Genomic DNA, 15,014 nt, shown 5'->3' with positions numbered 1-15,014 from the left:
TCCTGTGTGCTGTAATTACTTTTTGAATACAAGAAAAAAAAAGTCCTATTTTGCCATGGCTAGCTGTGGCCCGCATTATTTCATAAGAAGAGAAATCGTGACTATGGAAAACTCCAATACTCAGTGTTACACGTAAGCATGACCTAGGGCACGAGAAAGGGGGTGGGAAGCAGAAAATGGGGAGCCCGGGAGGAGGTTCCCTCGCCGTGAGGATGCGGAGGCGGCGGCCACGCCACTGAAGCGGGGGGTGAGTGGAGCGCTGCCGAGCTCCAGCCCCACCCTCTGCCGCTCCGGGGCGGGTGCGCCGTCCTCGCACCGGAAGGCTGGGGAGCCAGAGGCGGGGGGACCGTCGCGCGGTGCTCCGGCACTCCGGAGGGCCACAGAGAAGAGCAAGAGAACTTTGAACCTGAACAGTTTTGGTCAATGGGATAGCCTCCCACGCTTTGGCTTCCCGCCGCTTGACTGTGGATAGAGCCCTGCGCTGCTTTCCTTCCCCCGAACATCGGAGGTGCAAGCGGGAGCACCCCCTCGAGCCCGAGTCCGGAGCGGAGGCTGTCCCGGCCTGTCCCCCGGCAGCCTGCGCCTCGCGCGCGGCGCGGGAGTCCTCGCCCCGGACAGTGGATGGCGCTCAGGGCGCGCGCGGCATGCAGTCGCTCAACATCACCCCGGAGCAGTTCTCCCGGCTGCTGCGGGACCACAACCTGACGCGGGAGCAGTTCATCGCGCTGTACGGGCTGCGGCCGCTTGTCTACACCCCCGAGCTGCCTGGGCGCGCCAAGCTGGCCTTCGTGCTCATCGGCGTGCTCATCTTCGCCCTGGCGCTCTTCGGCAATGCACTAGTGGTCTACGTGGTGACCCGCAGCAAGGCCATGCGCACCGTCACCAACATCTTCATCTGCTCCTTGGCTCTGAGCGACCTGCTCATCGCCTTCTTCTGCATCCCGGTCACTATGCTCCAGAACATCTCCGACAACTGGCTGGGAGGTGAGTCCACGCCCTCTCCTTCTCCCCTAAGTCCCCAACCTTCCAGGTCCCCTCACTCCCCAACATATACCCTACTCTTCGGACTTTCTTGTATTTTTCTTGGTGCCAAATGAATCCAGTGCCCTTTCTTAGAACTTTCTCAACTGCGCACCCTTGGAGATAAGTTTTTTGCTGCCTTTGATTCTGTTCCAGCGTTTTTCTCCTCATCGCTTAGAGATGGAAGTAAGGGAAATGCTTAGGAGAGGTTCAGGGCAGCAAGATGGGAAGTCGCACCACTCTTCAGTTGTTTCAGCTCCCCTTTCCATAATTACCAGGATTTCCCCCCTATTTTTTAAAATAACAGTGAGATAAAATATTTCAAATAATTAAAGCTCCAACATTCTCCCATTTTAAAGTTTTATATATATATATGTACACACACACACACACATATATTAAACTTTAAAACAAATATAATGCATTTGCAGAATAAAAATCTTGAACTGTCCTTTTTAAAAAATACATTAACAGAGTCACACAGGGAGAAGGAACACAAAATATGTGTCCTGACTGATAAAGGAGGAGAGATTAATTTCTCCTCCTTACTTAGAAGGGGAGCAGAAATGGCAGAGAACCATTCCGAGTCATTGTTGGGAGCAGTGTGTGGAGAAAAACTGGCACTGCACTTCACCAAATGATCCAGTCCTTCCAAAGAGACACAACTAGAGTGTGTCTTTGTAATCCATAAGCAGTCATTGAGTGTATTTGCACCAATGCTTAAGATGTACCTCGAGGAGGGAGCATTGGTTATACCTGTGCTTTTATGGGTTGGTGTATTCTTATGGCTACATCAAAATTCTTATAAAGTGTCTGGAAATATAGAGGGAATGTGAGAGAAATGAACTATTATTTGTCTTCAAGCTCTGCTGTTTCCACCCCTTGGCAAATTACTTTTATTCTCACAGCAAGTGTTTCTTTCACCCTATCATTACCATTTTGAGATCTTCAATTTATCTCTCTGGTGTTGCTTTTTTTCATTAATTTGCACTAAGTTTATTGTTAGTAGATCAGGATGCTAAAATCTTTGATTCCCATCTCATCTATGATGTAAATAATTTCCCAAATGCACTAAACATCAGAGTACATAGCGTTGGCTTGAAAGTGACACATAATGCAGAGTCATAAGTTGACGTACAGACTTTTTATGCACTCTGATGAAATCATTGCACTTGGGCATTCTGAAGTTGCCAAGTGCAGCTAACTCCACAGAGTGAATTTCTAAATGCTTGTGAAGGCAGATTTCTGAAGCATGTTTGTATTGCTGGCTGATTATGACGCCATTTGTAAAGATGAACGTAGTTCAGCAAAGTGGGTTTTTATACTGGGAATCAAAAGACCTGGATTATTACTTTGACATTAATATAGGTTAATTCCACATGTCAAGACTTAGTTTTTCAATCAAATACTAAGGATTCTGGAAGCTTGGAAGTGGAATGAGACAAATCTTTAGCACTTATTATCGGAGAACAACGCCTGGGGAAGACTGCACGGTGGACCTTCCCTCCTGAGAACTCTGGTGGGCACTGCCAAGATTTTTCTCAAACTTTCTGTTTTCCTAATAAATGGTGGACATCTCACTTTAACTTCTTAATGCTGACAAAGGGTAATACATTGTTTATGTATATTTCGGGGTTAGTGTGAGGATAAAGTGTTTTAGAAAAAGTGCTTTGAAAAAACTGATCATTCCATGAAAATGTAAGGTGTTAATTCTTTTAAGGAGTGTTTAACTGGAGACAGCTTATGTTCATCTGGGACCAGATTTATAGAATAAAGATTCTTGTAAATTGAATAAGCAACACCAAAGCTGAAGTTCAGAGGAGAGGAGAGATCTTGAAAGGGCACTAGAGATAGTGGTGCAAAGAGAACTAACTTGTACTTTACAGGAGAGGGTAATAATTGCAAAACTCCCTTGATAAATGAACAAAAGAGAGTTCAAGGGACTACAATCTAAGTGTCAAGAAGGCTTCACTGAAGTGGGGATCTTGATGAATTCAGACTGGTTCCAGCAAAGAAAGAAGGATGGAGTACTTCCAGGAATGGGGGTCTACCTAAAGTGTGGAGGAAGGGGGGAGGGTATAGTAATTTTAAAAATAATTAAAATAATAACAACAACAATAATAAAAAGTAATTAAATAAATCAAACTAATTACCTCCTCTTCTCCCCCCCAAAAATAATAAAGTGTGAAGGAAAGAAAGAAGGTAATAGAGTCCAAGGACACTGCGTAAGGAAGGCATTTCAAGAATATATAGTTTACACGTGGGGAATGTGGGAGGAAATGAGACAGAAAGGTAGGTTAGTGCAACTGGAGAGGAAAAGGTGTATTAAAAGTTCTGTAAATCCTAAGATATGAACACCCCTGAAATTCCTTCAGGAGTAAGGTCGGAAATATAAACAAGCAGTGAAGACTACCAGGAGGTGACAGTGGCAGAAGGGCGACTGGGTGTCTCCCAGGGGTGGGATTTCTGCAGGCCAGGCCAGATGTGTGCCCAGGGTTAGCACATCTTCTTTTGTTGTCATTGCTATTGCCTTAATTATGGTTTTTTTCCCCAGAGAGAAATTCCCACCCTGGGAATCCTGATTTTTGTAATGTTGGCATTTAATTCAGATTTTTAAAATAAAATACAGTTGGGTGACAGAAAACCTCTCTGTGGGTTTGGCCACAAATCATGGGCCTCCAGTTTGTGACTTCTCTACAAAGTGTTTCTGACAATGGTAGAGCTGGAAATGACGATTTCTTTCTTCTTTTAGTCCACTCATTTCCCTTGTTAGGGACAGAAGGTGACTTCTGAGTCAGAGTCTACATTTTGATAAGGTCTCTAGGTGACTCACATGCACATGAAAATCTGAGAAGCACCACTTTTCAGACTTGGTTGTACGGAGAATCTCCTGAGGGGCTTTTTAGTTTTTTTGAAGTATACTGGATTTACAGTATTGTATTCATTTCAAGTGTACAACATAGTGATTCAGTTATACATATTTATATTTTTTCAGATTATTTTCCATTATAGGTTATTATAAGATATTGAATATAGTTCCCTGTGTTCCCTGTAAATCCCTGTTATTTATCTTTTTTTTTATTTGGTGGTGTCTATCTGTTAATTCGATACTCATAATTTACCCCTCCCTCATCCTGTTCCCCTTTGGTAACCATAAGTTTGTTTCCTATGTCTGTGAGTCTCTTGCTGTTTTGTATATAAATTCATTTGTATTATTTTTTCTAGATTCCACATATAAATGATACCATATAATATTTTTCATTCTCCATATGACTTACTGCATTTAGTATGATAATCTCTAGGTCCATCCATGTTGCTGCAAATGCCAATATTTCATTCTTTTTTATGGCTGAAGGGCTTTTTAAAGTGAACTGTGCCAGCCCCAGTCCAGCCTAGTTGCATCTGACTCTCTGAAGTCAGTGTGTGCTGACTTACAGAGTGCATTGTGCACATCTCTGCCCAGTTCCCTGTTTGGGGACATTATGTTGTCGGCTTGAAATTGCTCATGGCAAGAGTATTTACACCATGGAAATTGGCAGCTACAAGTTAGGCCTTTAAAAAAAACCCACATAGTTGTTACCCAGCATACTAATGAGCAAAGCCATTGAGTTCCTCTTTGTATAGTGATGGCACCATGAACAACAGGGGAGACAATGTGTATCCATAAATATTTAGTTTATTTACGTGAATTACATGCAACTCACAAGGAGATACGAATGATCCTCAGCATCTAAATGTTGCCCATCATCGAGGCAAGCTGATGTGCAATCTCCTTCATATACCCTGCATTACCACCCTAATATTGGCTATCTTCGACCTACCAACTGGCTCATTCCCACAGTACCCCTCAAACTTCTTCCAGGATAGAGCGAGCAGGAGTGGGGATTCGCTTCCCCCAAGAATGATATATAACATTTGCTTCTGACTTTTCTTTTATCACTAATATGAGGATGGAGTTGTATTGCCATAGCATTTAAGAGTCAGGCCTTGGAAATTCCGTTTCTGTTCTACTCTCTGATCTACTTGGTTGGACTCTAGCAGGGAACTTGCCCATTGTGTGTCTGGGGCCATGGAATTTACCTCTCCTTATCTGTAGCCTGTTCTTCATTTTGTGTCTTTCTTTCTTCTCCTTTTATTTCTTTCTTCACAATACTTGCATTTTCCTCCAAATACACTGACTGAATGTGTTCTATTTTTTCCAGCTGAATTCAGGGTAATACATTTTACTTCTGAGTAGTGGTCCAGAACACTTTGCTCTCTTCTCTATGTTTCCATAAACTTCTTCTTTTTTTTTTTTTTTTAACATTTTTTATTGATTTATAATCACATTTGACAATTTGTGTCAAATTCCAGTGTAAAGCAGAATCCCCCAGCTATACATGAACATACATACATTCACCATCACACCCTCCTCTCTGTGAGCTACCACAAGATCCCATGCATACCTCCCTGTGCTATACAGTATAATCTTGTTTATTTATTCTACAATTTTGAAATCCCAGTCTGTCCCTTCCCATCCTCCGCCCCCTTGGCAACCACAAGTTTGTATTCTATATCTATGAGTCTGTTTCTGTTTTGTACTTAAGCTTTGTTTGTTTGTTTGTTTGTTTGTTTGTTTTAGATTCCACATATGAGCGATCTCATATGGTATTTTTCTTTCTCTTTCTGGCTTACTTCACTTAGAATGACATTCTCCAGGAGCATCCACGTTGCTGCAAATGGCATTATGTTGTCGTTTTTATGGCTGAGTAGTATTCCATTGTATAAATATACCACCTCTTATTTCTTCTCTAGGTTTCCACAAACTTCTCTTTTCCATCTTTGTTATCTTTATGTCTCTGTCTCTTTCTTTATGCTCTGCTTTTTAATGGTTCTCACATTTACCCTTAATTTTTAAGAGTGTGTTGCCAAAGCCTAGTATACAATGTCTTTTCTTTCATTATTCATTTTTGCATTGAGGCTATAGTCAGGACTCTCGTTTCTTTGCTGATGATTCTGAAATAAGTATCTAATCATTATCGTAAACCATAGTCTCTCACCTGATCTGAAGACTAGGCATTTACACATGGATATCTTGCCTGCCTCCAGTACTCTCTCACCCTATTTTGTCCCTCTGCCCAGGTCTAAACTGTTATTAATAGTACCACCAGTCATTCTTGTACGCAGCATTTCTTAGGTATCTGCCGTTGTGTCCTGGATATTTTAGGTGTTGAGAAAGCTATGCCCTTGTGGAATAGCTAGTTTCACATAGAGCAAGAGGGGGAAGGAAGCATTCAAAGAGAAGATAGAGAATGCAGAGGATTTTCTTGATATTAGTGTTCCAGAGTGCACAGTGGTGCAAGCACGGTGGAAGTGTTGGAGGGGAATTTGTGTCGGATTGGGTTGAGCTTGTATGAGGATCAAGGCCAAGGGATGGTCTAAGAGAATGGAACTTGTGGTGACGGGGAAATGTGAAGTTGAGGCTTGGGGGGATTAATTCTGAAGACGTCCCAGAAGGAAGTGGAAAATCAGTGCTAATTCTAATCTTTTATGGTTCTTAGCATTAATAAGGAGAGATGGGGAATGTCTGTGGGAGGAGTGGAGTGATGGCTTTGCTAGGAGCCCACAGGGCTCTGTGCCCCTTTCTTCCTGCTGTGGGTGTAGTTCCAGCCAGAGGAAAGAACCGACTTCCCAGCTGTGCGCGGAGCTCCGTGGCTCCCCCTGCAATCCTGCTGTGGGCAGTGAAAAGAACTTTCTAATGGTGGCTGACAAACTGAGTAAAAGCTCTTCCAGAAAAAGAGTTCCAAAAATACCCTAAGTAATGGCAGTGTCCGTGGGAGAAGTACACATTTGATGACTACTAGCTTGGGTGGTCAAATGTAAAAATTAATTTCCTCATCAGCTCATATGAGAATTCCTCCTAGACCAGTGGTTCTCAACTTCCCAGAGGATCACGTGGGGAGTTTTTTAAATGATGCTGGATTCCTTACCCCTAGAGATTTTGATTTAATTGATCTGAATGATACCTGGGTATCAGATTTTCAAAAGTTCCCCAAAAGAAAAGGTTATAATTTGTAGCCCAGGTTGGGAACCACTGATGTAGTTCAAATGCTGAAGATTAAAAGAAATAATGTATGTAAAGTACTTAAATGGCACAATGCCTGTCACATGTACCAGCACAATATAGCTATTATATATTTTTTTAAAATAGCAACTGGAGTTGGAATGATTGGAAAATGCAGAAGTAGGTTGCATAAAATGGAGTCCAACATGGAACTCTGAAGCAGTTCTTTCATTGTGTGCAGCCAATCACATCTTTACTGAAGCCCTTGACCTTTTCAGAGTCTTTCAAAATGGATTTGGGAAGAAGTCAAAAATGATGAACATGTTGGGATCTAAGATAGGCAAAGAAGGACTGGAAGAATGATTCTCTCACCTGGAAACTAGAACTTTAATTCTAAACTAGCACAGCCCACAACAAGGTCTTAGGTCTGTTTTATCCCGAGTCATAGTGGCTGATGTGGGTGTGACAGGATTAAGCAAAGCTCCCAAGCTTCCTCAGAACTACGCCTTTCTCTCTTTTTAATAGATCAGGTTTTGCATGAAAAAGAATTTTCCCACAGGAAGGACCAACGTACCAGAGGGAGGATAGGAGGGGAAGAAAGAACACTCACTGCACTCAGCATGACTAATTTAGGTGTGTTTTTAGAGATTTTAAGATAATAAGTTGTGAAATGGGCTACTAAAAGAAGTTATTGAAATTTTATTTTTTGGTGAAATGATCTCAGTTCTTTAGACAACTTCAGAGCATGGGGATTAGACTGGAATGTCTGGTCTGTTTTATCATCTGATTCATGGTTAAAAACATCACTTTTCTATAACATTTCAGAAACTTCAGAATCCTAGGGGGAATTTTAATTTGATGAGACTGATGTGAAATCAACAATATTACGGGGCTTTTAAAAAATCTTTTAACAGTCATGATGAAAGCTGTGGGAAAAGAATAGTCTCATTAAAGTAGAGAAGTTTAAAAAAATAAAAGAAATGAATGAAAGGGAGGCCCAACAGCAACAACACTTTGGAAGTAAAATTTAAAAAAAAGTCGTGCCCTGGGGCTAACCTGGGGGTGATCCTCCCTAGAATCAATTATGTACATGCTTTGAGAAGAAAAGATGCCAGGGGATCAAGACAATTACTAAATTCTCTTGGGACATCAGAGCTGGGCAGTAACAGCAATGGGATTTATATAAAAGATTCTTTCTCCTTAGGCACAGGATTTTACAGTTAAAGGATTTAACAATGAGACAGTTTGAAAAATTTCATTGTGCATGTAGGAAAATAAAAGGAATCTTTTTAAATTTGCTTTTCTGTAGCATAGCTCAGCATATTCTTTGATCAGTGGTTGGTTTATTAGGATTCTTGTTGTGAGTAGAATAGCCCAACTTTAACTAAAGGAAATAGAGGAATATTCTGTCTCAAGAAACTGTGAAGCTCAGAATTAGAGATGGTTTCAGGCACAGCTGGATCCAGGTCCTCCAACAATGGCTCCAGGGCTTTGCCAGTCTCCCTTTGTACCTAGCTTCACTTCCTTCTTTATTGTAGTTTCATTCTTGGGCTGTCTTTTGTCAGGTATGTGAAAGATGGTCCCTGGAGCTATAAGCTTACATTTTCTTTAAAACTCCCTGTCTCAACTCAAGCGTCTATCACAGTTGAATGAATAGACAAAGTGTGCTATATATACATAATAAAATACTGCTCAGCCAAGTTCTGATAATAAACATTCTGCTAAATGAAATAAACCGGACACAAAAAGGATAACTTTTATGATTCCATTCATGTTTGCCTATCTAAAAGAGACAAATTCATAGAGCTAGAAAGTAGATTACACATTATTTGGGGGCTGAAGGGGAAGAGAAATAAAGAGTTATTGCCTAATAGGTATAGACTTCTGTTTGGGGTGATGAAAATGTTTTGGAAGACAGTAGTGATGGTTGCACAACATTGTGAGGTAATTAATGCCAGTGAATTGTATACTTAAAATGTTTAAAATTACAAATTTTATGTTATATACATTTTACAATAAAAATTTTCCAAAAAAATTAAAGAAAAATTTCCTCCTTATATCAGGAGGTGAGAGAGGATCTTTCCTGGTAGCTGCAAAATGCTCTGGAGAATTCCAGACAGCTTAGCATCATTCTCTTACCCATAGAATCCATCACTGTGGCCCAAGCTATGAAATCCTCTGCTCAAGTATCAGTCATGTACCCATGCTGGTGGGGAAATACAGGGGGGGAGGGCCAGGGCCACCCCCACTTCAATGACTCGGATTGAGTAGAGTTGCTATGGGGAGATGAGAGGAACAGCTCCACCACGGCACCCTGGCAACCTTGCACATCTTCCTATAGGACAGGTAGGCAAGGCTTAACCACCATCTGACCTGAGTCTTGGCAGAATGCCTGGTGACACCTGGAGCAGGGGGAGAAAAGCCTGGTGGGTAGCCATGGTGAGGCAAGTCTCTGTCCCTGTTTCCTGGGGGACTGACCACTTCTCATCCATCCCCCTAGTTTGATCTTACTAGAACACCGGACTTCCCACCGTGCCCCCACTTCAGGCCCAGCTACAGGCCTTTGTGTAAGTCTGTAAAATTGCTTTTACTTTAGGGTAGAGGGGGTGGCCCTCCCCTGCAGAGCACCCATTGTTCATGCCATCGGCCACCTGGCCATTCAGGTTTGGTGTCTTCTTTGGGCTGAGAGACCCAGGGAGCTGACACCGTGTTGATCTTGTTTTACTGGTTGTGTTTTTACCTTGTCTCCTTACTGACAGAATCTGTGCAGTAGGAGTACTTGTGCCCTCTTAGCCACCACACTGCTGTTTGGGAATGCTTGACACTCGACAGGAAGTTCTCCTGAAGGTAGGAAGGCATGCAAGTTAGACGATCGTGCTTAATAGAGTTGCCTGCCTGTGGCTACTGGACTGAGTCTGACTGATGGAAACTATAAGCTCCCCAAACATACGTCTTCCATCTTTGATTTCTTTGATGTCCTCCCACAGAGCATAAGCTCCGGGCTAGGTTTTTCAGGACCAAGCTCAACCAGAGTTTTGAAGAGCCTCCCCTGGTGACCTCTCCTGGTCTGGAATGGATGCAGGCATCTCCCTGAGTTGCTCCCACCACCATTACACGCTTCTTTTCAGTTCCTTGAGCCACCATGCAGCTGCTTTCTCCTGGTGCTGGAGATAGGCCTTCTCCCTCTGCTAAGGAATTATTGAAAGGTCAGTGAACTGGCTCTGGGAACTCCATCTTGGCAGTTCCTTCTTAGTCTGTCTCTAAAAAGGATTTAGCAGAAGCTGAACTTCTGGCTTCTTTTCCTATCTTAAAACTATGGATTTCTAGTGATTGATGTTGAAGAACTCAAGTAAGTGTTTATTGTTTGTATCTATCTATGCAAAACTAAATTTGTTCTCCCTATGGCTGTGTTTCTGAGAAATACATCACCTTTTATACCAGAAAGATTGCAGATTATTAAGTCTCCTTATAACATGTTCTCATATCCTGGGAGAAATAGAAGAGTCAGATTGTTTGGTACAGTGAAAATGAACATGTACTTTAAAGTCAGACAGTCTTAGTTCTAACTCTGTTCTACCATTTACTGTATTAAATAGATTGTAGGTTACATTTCCTTGCACTCTATCTGCCCCCATTAGAAGACGAAGCAAAGAAGTTAATAATGGATGCTGCTGCCCCACAGTGGTCAGTGCAGCCCCAGAAACTACAAGAAAGATGAAGTTCTACATCGTACTATATTTTAACAAAAATATTCATGCATATCCAGTTCTGATGATATCCCATTGGATTTCAGTATGAAGCAGCTAGTATTTACCTATTTTCACCTGTAAAACTTGAAAGCCCCGTTCAATATACGGATGAAGAAACATTAACATTATTCAAAAAAAAAAACTTCCTGTGAAATTGAGATACCTGCAGACATTACAGGTTGGTAAACACTGTGTTTGGTGTTGGGACAATTATTTAATTTCTCTTTGCTCTAATTCCCTCATCTGTAAGCTTGAGAAAACCTATGCCCACCTTACAGGGCTGCTGTGAGAATGAATGACCCCACGTGGAAAGGACCTGGCACTTAGAGGGGACCCAATAGAAAGAAACAGATTGTTATTCACAGCTGTGAAGTATTAATCAACATATCAAACTAAACCAAAACAAACACGTAGATACAGAGGACAGAGTAGTGGTTACCAAGGGGAAGCAGGGAGGGCAAAATGGGTCAAGGGAGTCAACTCTATGGTGATGGATGGAAACTAAGCTTTTAGGGGTGAGCACACTGTAGGGTATACAGAAATTGAAATATAATATTGTACACATGAAACTTACAATGTTATAAACCAATGTTGCCTCAAGAAATTTTTTTTAAATGTTAGGTACATTTGTGTGTAGAATAGATGTATGGCCAATAAGGGTGATTGAGTTAAAAAAAGACTGTATGTACATTAGTAATATCTCAGATACATATGATACTCATTTATACAAAACAATCTCAGGTAATCATGTCCATTGATAGTTTATTTTTGTTACTAAAATCTTGAATAATTACCATGAAAATACTTATTTTATTCGCAAATGTGAAAATCCAAGCTAATCATTTGCATTCAGAAAACAAAAAGAGTGCTTGATTTCTTTTATTTCAGAAGCAATAATACATCCCTCGAGGAGAATTAAGTGGTAAAAAGTTTGCCAGGGCTATTGTAGATTTTGTAATTCCTTGCAAAGCTCTTATGTCTTTCCAGGCCAGTCCGGACTGCAGGCACGGTGTGGCCATGCCAGCGTTAATACAAAGCTGTCCCACTGCCTCGTGCCTCCCTCTTGTAATGCAGGACCTTCAGTTCCCTCAGCCTCTTTGTACCACAGTCCCCATCCCTCCCCAACTGAACCTCCCTTGATTATGAACATGCACCACCAATTACCTTGTGGACATAACTTGCTTGCTGTCCAGCTCATGGTGTGACAATGTGCATCAGAGCACCTTAATTGGACCACCAGAGTGATGGCCACTGTGAGTCAATGACCTTAGTTTCATGACTGCTGTCCTTTGACTTTCCCATGATGCTGGCAGAAGTTTGCTGGGATCTGGGCAATTCTGGTGCTAGAGCCTCACTCCGTACTGTGGAGAAAAGTGGGAATTATACTATTGAAATGAATACCAAACTCTCAATATAGAGTTCTCTCTGGGACAAGTATTATTATCCCCATTTTACAGAGAAGAAAATGGAGGCACCAAGAGATGGATTTAGTGTATCAGTTATCTATTCTGTATAACAAACTACTCAAAACCTGGTAGATTAACAAGACTACTGTTTGACTTGCTCGTGATCAGCAGGTTAGCAATTTTGGCTGGACTCAACTGGGCAGTTCTTTTGCTAGTCTCATCTGTGGTCACTCATGAGACTACATTCATCTGGTGGTTTGATGGAAGCTCACTGTTTTAGAGGACCTTAGCAGAGACGGGTTATCTCTGTGCCACGTGATTTCCTTTACGCGGAGGCACCACATTTCAAGAGAATGAAAGCAGAAGCTTCAAAAGCCCTGGAGACCCAGGATTGGAAGTTGTATAAATGTCACTTCTATGATAAAGCAAGTCACATCACGGACCCAGATTCAAAGAATGGGGAAATAGAGGTTCCTCCACTTGGTGAGAGAAGTGGCAAAGTCACATTGCAAAGGCTGGGGGTTGCAGGCAGTAATAGAAGAAATTTGTAGCCTTTCTTTGCTGTTGTTGTTACAATCTCTCATCCATCACATTAAGTAAATTGCCCAAGCCCATATAAATAAGAATTGATGGTGTCGGCATCTGGAGGCACCTGCTTCAGCATTGGGGTTTTAACATAGTGGCTACACTGGAAAGAGGCACACTTTCTCTTTCTACAGGGCATTAAGCTCTATCACTTTCTTCTGCCCCATTAGTCTCCAGTGTTTGACTACTTAGTTTGACCCTCAGACCTGGTTTAAACCTGGAGAGCAAATTTCTGAAATGACAAAGTTGCCGTGATCTGTTCCTCAGAAATGTCCTGCAAACTGCCTCTCAGTAGCTCTGCCAACTAGTTCACTAATACGTGGACCCTACTACACACTCGTATTCACGGAAGCCTACACTGACTCAGGCATAGAAGTAGCTGTCAAGCTGTTCTGCAGATGAAAACGCATGCTTGACTTTAAAATTTTTTTCCTTTACTGCAATATCTACAAACAAGAAGTGATTTATTTTCAGGAGGAGGAATTTTATTAGATCCAAATCTAGTCTAAGTATCACTGTGAACCTGATCTGAACAGTGATTTCTTTAGTGGACTCTGAGGGAGAAACAGCATTAATGTATTTTAAAACAACAGTTTTACTTTTTTTTTCTTGAGAGCAGAGTGATGGAGGCTTAGAAATTAGCACTGATCTCATGCTTAAAGCAAAGTAAGTGAGGACTTAATGGACTAAAGCAACACTCTGGGTAAGGTGTAGACCCTGTGAGAATTTTACGTGACTTATAAGTAGAATCATTCGGTTTAAAATACAGATCTTCACATTGTGTTTGCAAGATGCTAAAACAGTTGGTAAAACAGCCAGCACATTATTCAAATTAGATTTTCAGTGTTGAGGAAATAACACATCTGAATTTTATGATTTTGAAGACAGAATTTATTTGCCTATATTTGATGTCCTTCACTAGAATGTAAGCTCCATAAGATCAAAGACTTCTTCTCTCTTGTTTATCTGGTGCTGGTTTGTTGCCCAGCAATAAAACATTCTTAAGAGCACATAGAAGGGTCTTTCTAAATATTTTTTGAATAAATTAATACATACCATCTTATCTGTCATTGTACTGATATCTGAGGCTTTTAAGGAATCAGTTGTGTTTATTTTTGTGATGTGGAGAAGAATGAGATTGCATTTATCTTTTGTATATAATATTTTTGCTTTTTGGTTGCAAAGAGCAAAGATTCGATATACCTCAAATAATTGGAGTTGTGGCGAGGCTATTTTGCAGTAATAAAGAGAAGGGAATCACTTTTGAATTTAAGGACAGTGACAGGTATGTAGGTCTCATGGAAACTGATGTGGGACCCAAAGTAGCAGCCATGTGGAGCTCAGCATGACGAATTCATGAGTCTCCAGGGCTCGGCCATGAATGTGACTCTGCTCTTCTCCAGCAGTGGAAAGGCCTGCTGTTTAAATCTGATTGCTTTTTACTACCTTGGTGTTTAATCTTTTTGGCATATCCGGTCTTTTTACTCTCTCCTATCTTCTGCCTTCTGCTTTGCTCTCAGTAGCCCGAATAAACCCTCATGCTCCAAGTGGCCCAGGCTAGGTACAGTATCAAATTCAAAGAAATGTAGTCCAGTGGCCAACATTAACATAAAATAGTTTTTAATGTTTACTTATATGCCTCCAAGTATTTGAAAAGGTTTCAACTCACTTCTCACAAGATTATTTCTCAAAACTCCCTTCTCTGTTCCACTCAGGTCTTTTCCTAGTGATGCCCCACAAAACTCTTCTCACCTTGCTCATGCATCTTTTCAGGACACCCCAGACTGGAGATACAGTGTCGCTATGCTAATACTACTAGAAAGCCGTCCCACTGACTCACTGCCCCTCCTGTAATGCAGGACCTGTGGATCCCTCAGCTCCTTTGTTCTGCACTCCCCATCCCTCCCCAGAAGAGTCCCCCTTGATCATGAACACATGCTCCTGTGATCTGTGGACATTCTTCTGTCTAATTCCTTCCTTCACCCATGTCACCCTTTTTTCTTATCTTCTTTTTCCCTGTTCTCCCTATTCCTGTTCTTCTCTCTCTCCTCGTCTTTCCCTCCCTGCTCCCCTTTCCTCTCTCTTTCCCTCTCTTTACATCTCAGACTTATTCACACAAATACCTCATCCCAATATCTGCCGCCCCCAACTTATTCCACACAGTCTGGTTAATAAAATGGCCCCTAGAGGGACATATCCAGGAAACATTTC

General features: G+C 41.6%; 1 protein-coding gene across 2 annotated transcripts in view; it reads left to right on the top strand.

The window, feature by feature from the left end:
- The first annotated feature begins 308 nt into the window (after positions 1-308).
- The window catches only part of LOC102523331 (pyroglutamylated RF-amide peptide receptor), a 213,099-nt gene continuing 198,393 nt past the window's right edge, over positions 309-15,014 (top strand). Inside the window, exon 1 of one of the 2 annotated variants that reach the window (XM_006185506.2) lies at positions 309-984. In XM_006185506.2, coding sequence (XP_006185568.1) covers positions 645-984 — 340 coding nt within the window. In that variant the 5' untranslated portion in view covers positions 309-644. The remainder of the gene's footprint in view (positions 985-15,014) is intronic. The other variant, XM_032462687.1, reaches the window with a different exon arrangement.

This window comes from Camelus ferus, chromosome 2, assembly GCF_009834535.1.
Source record: "Camelus ferus isolate YT-003-E chromosome 2, BCGSAC_Cfer_1.0, whole genome shotgun sequence".
In the NCBI taxonomy this organism is placed as follows: Eukaryota; Metazoa; Chordata; class Mammalia; order Artiodactyla; family Camelidae; genus Camelus; species Camelus ferus.
This window is presented reverse-complemented; position numbering and strand designations above follow the sequence as displayed.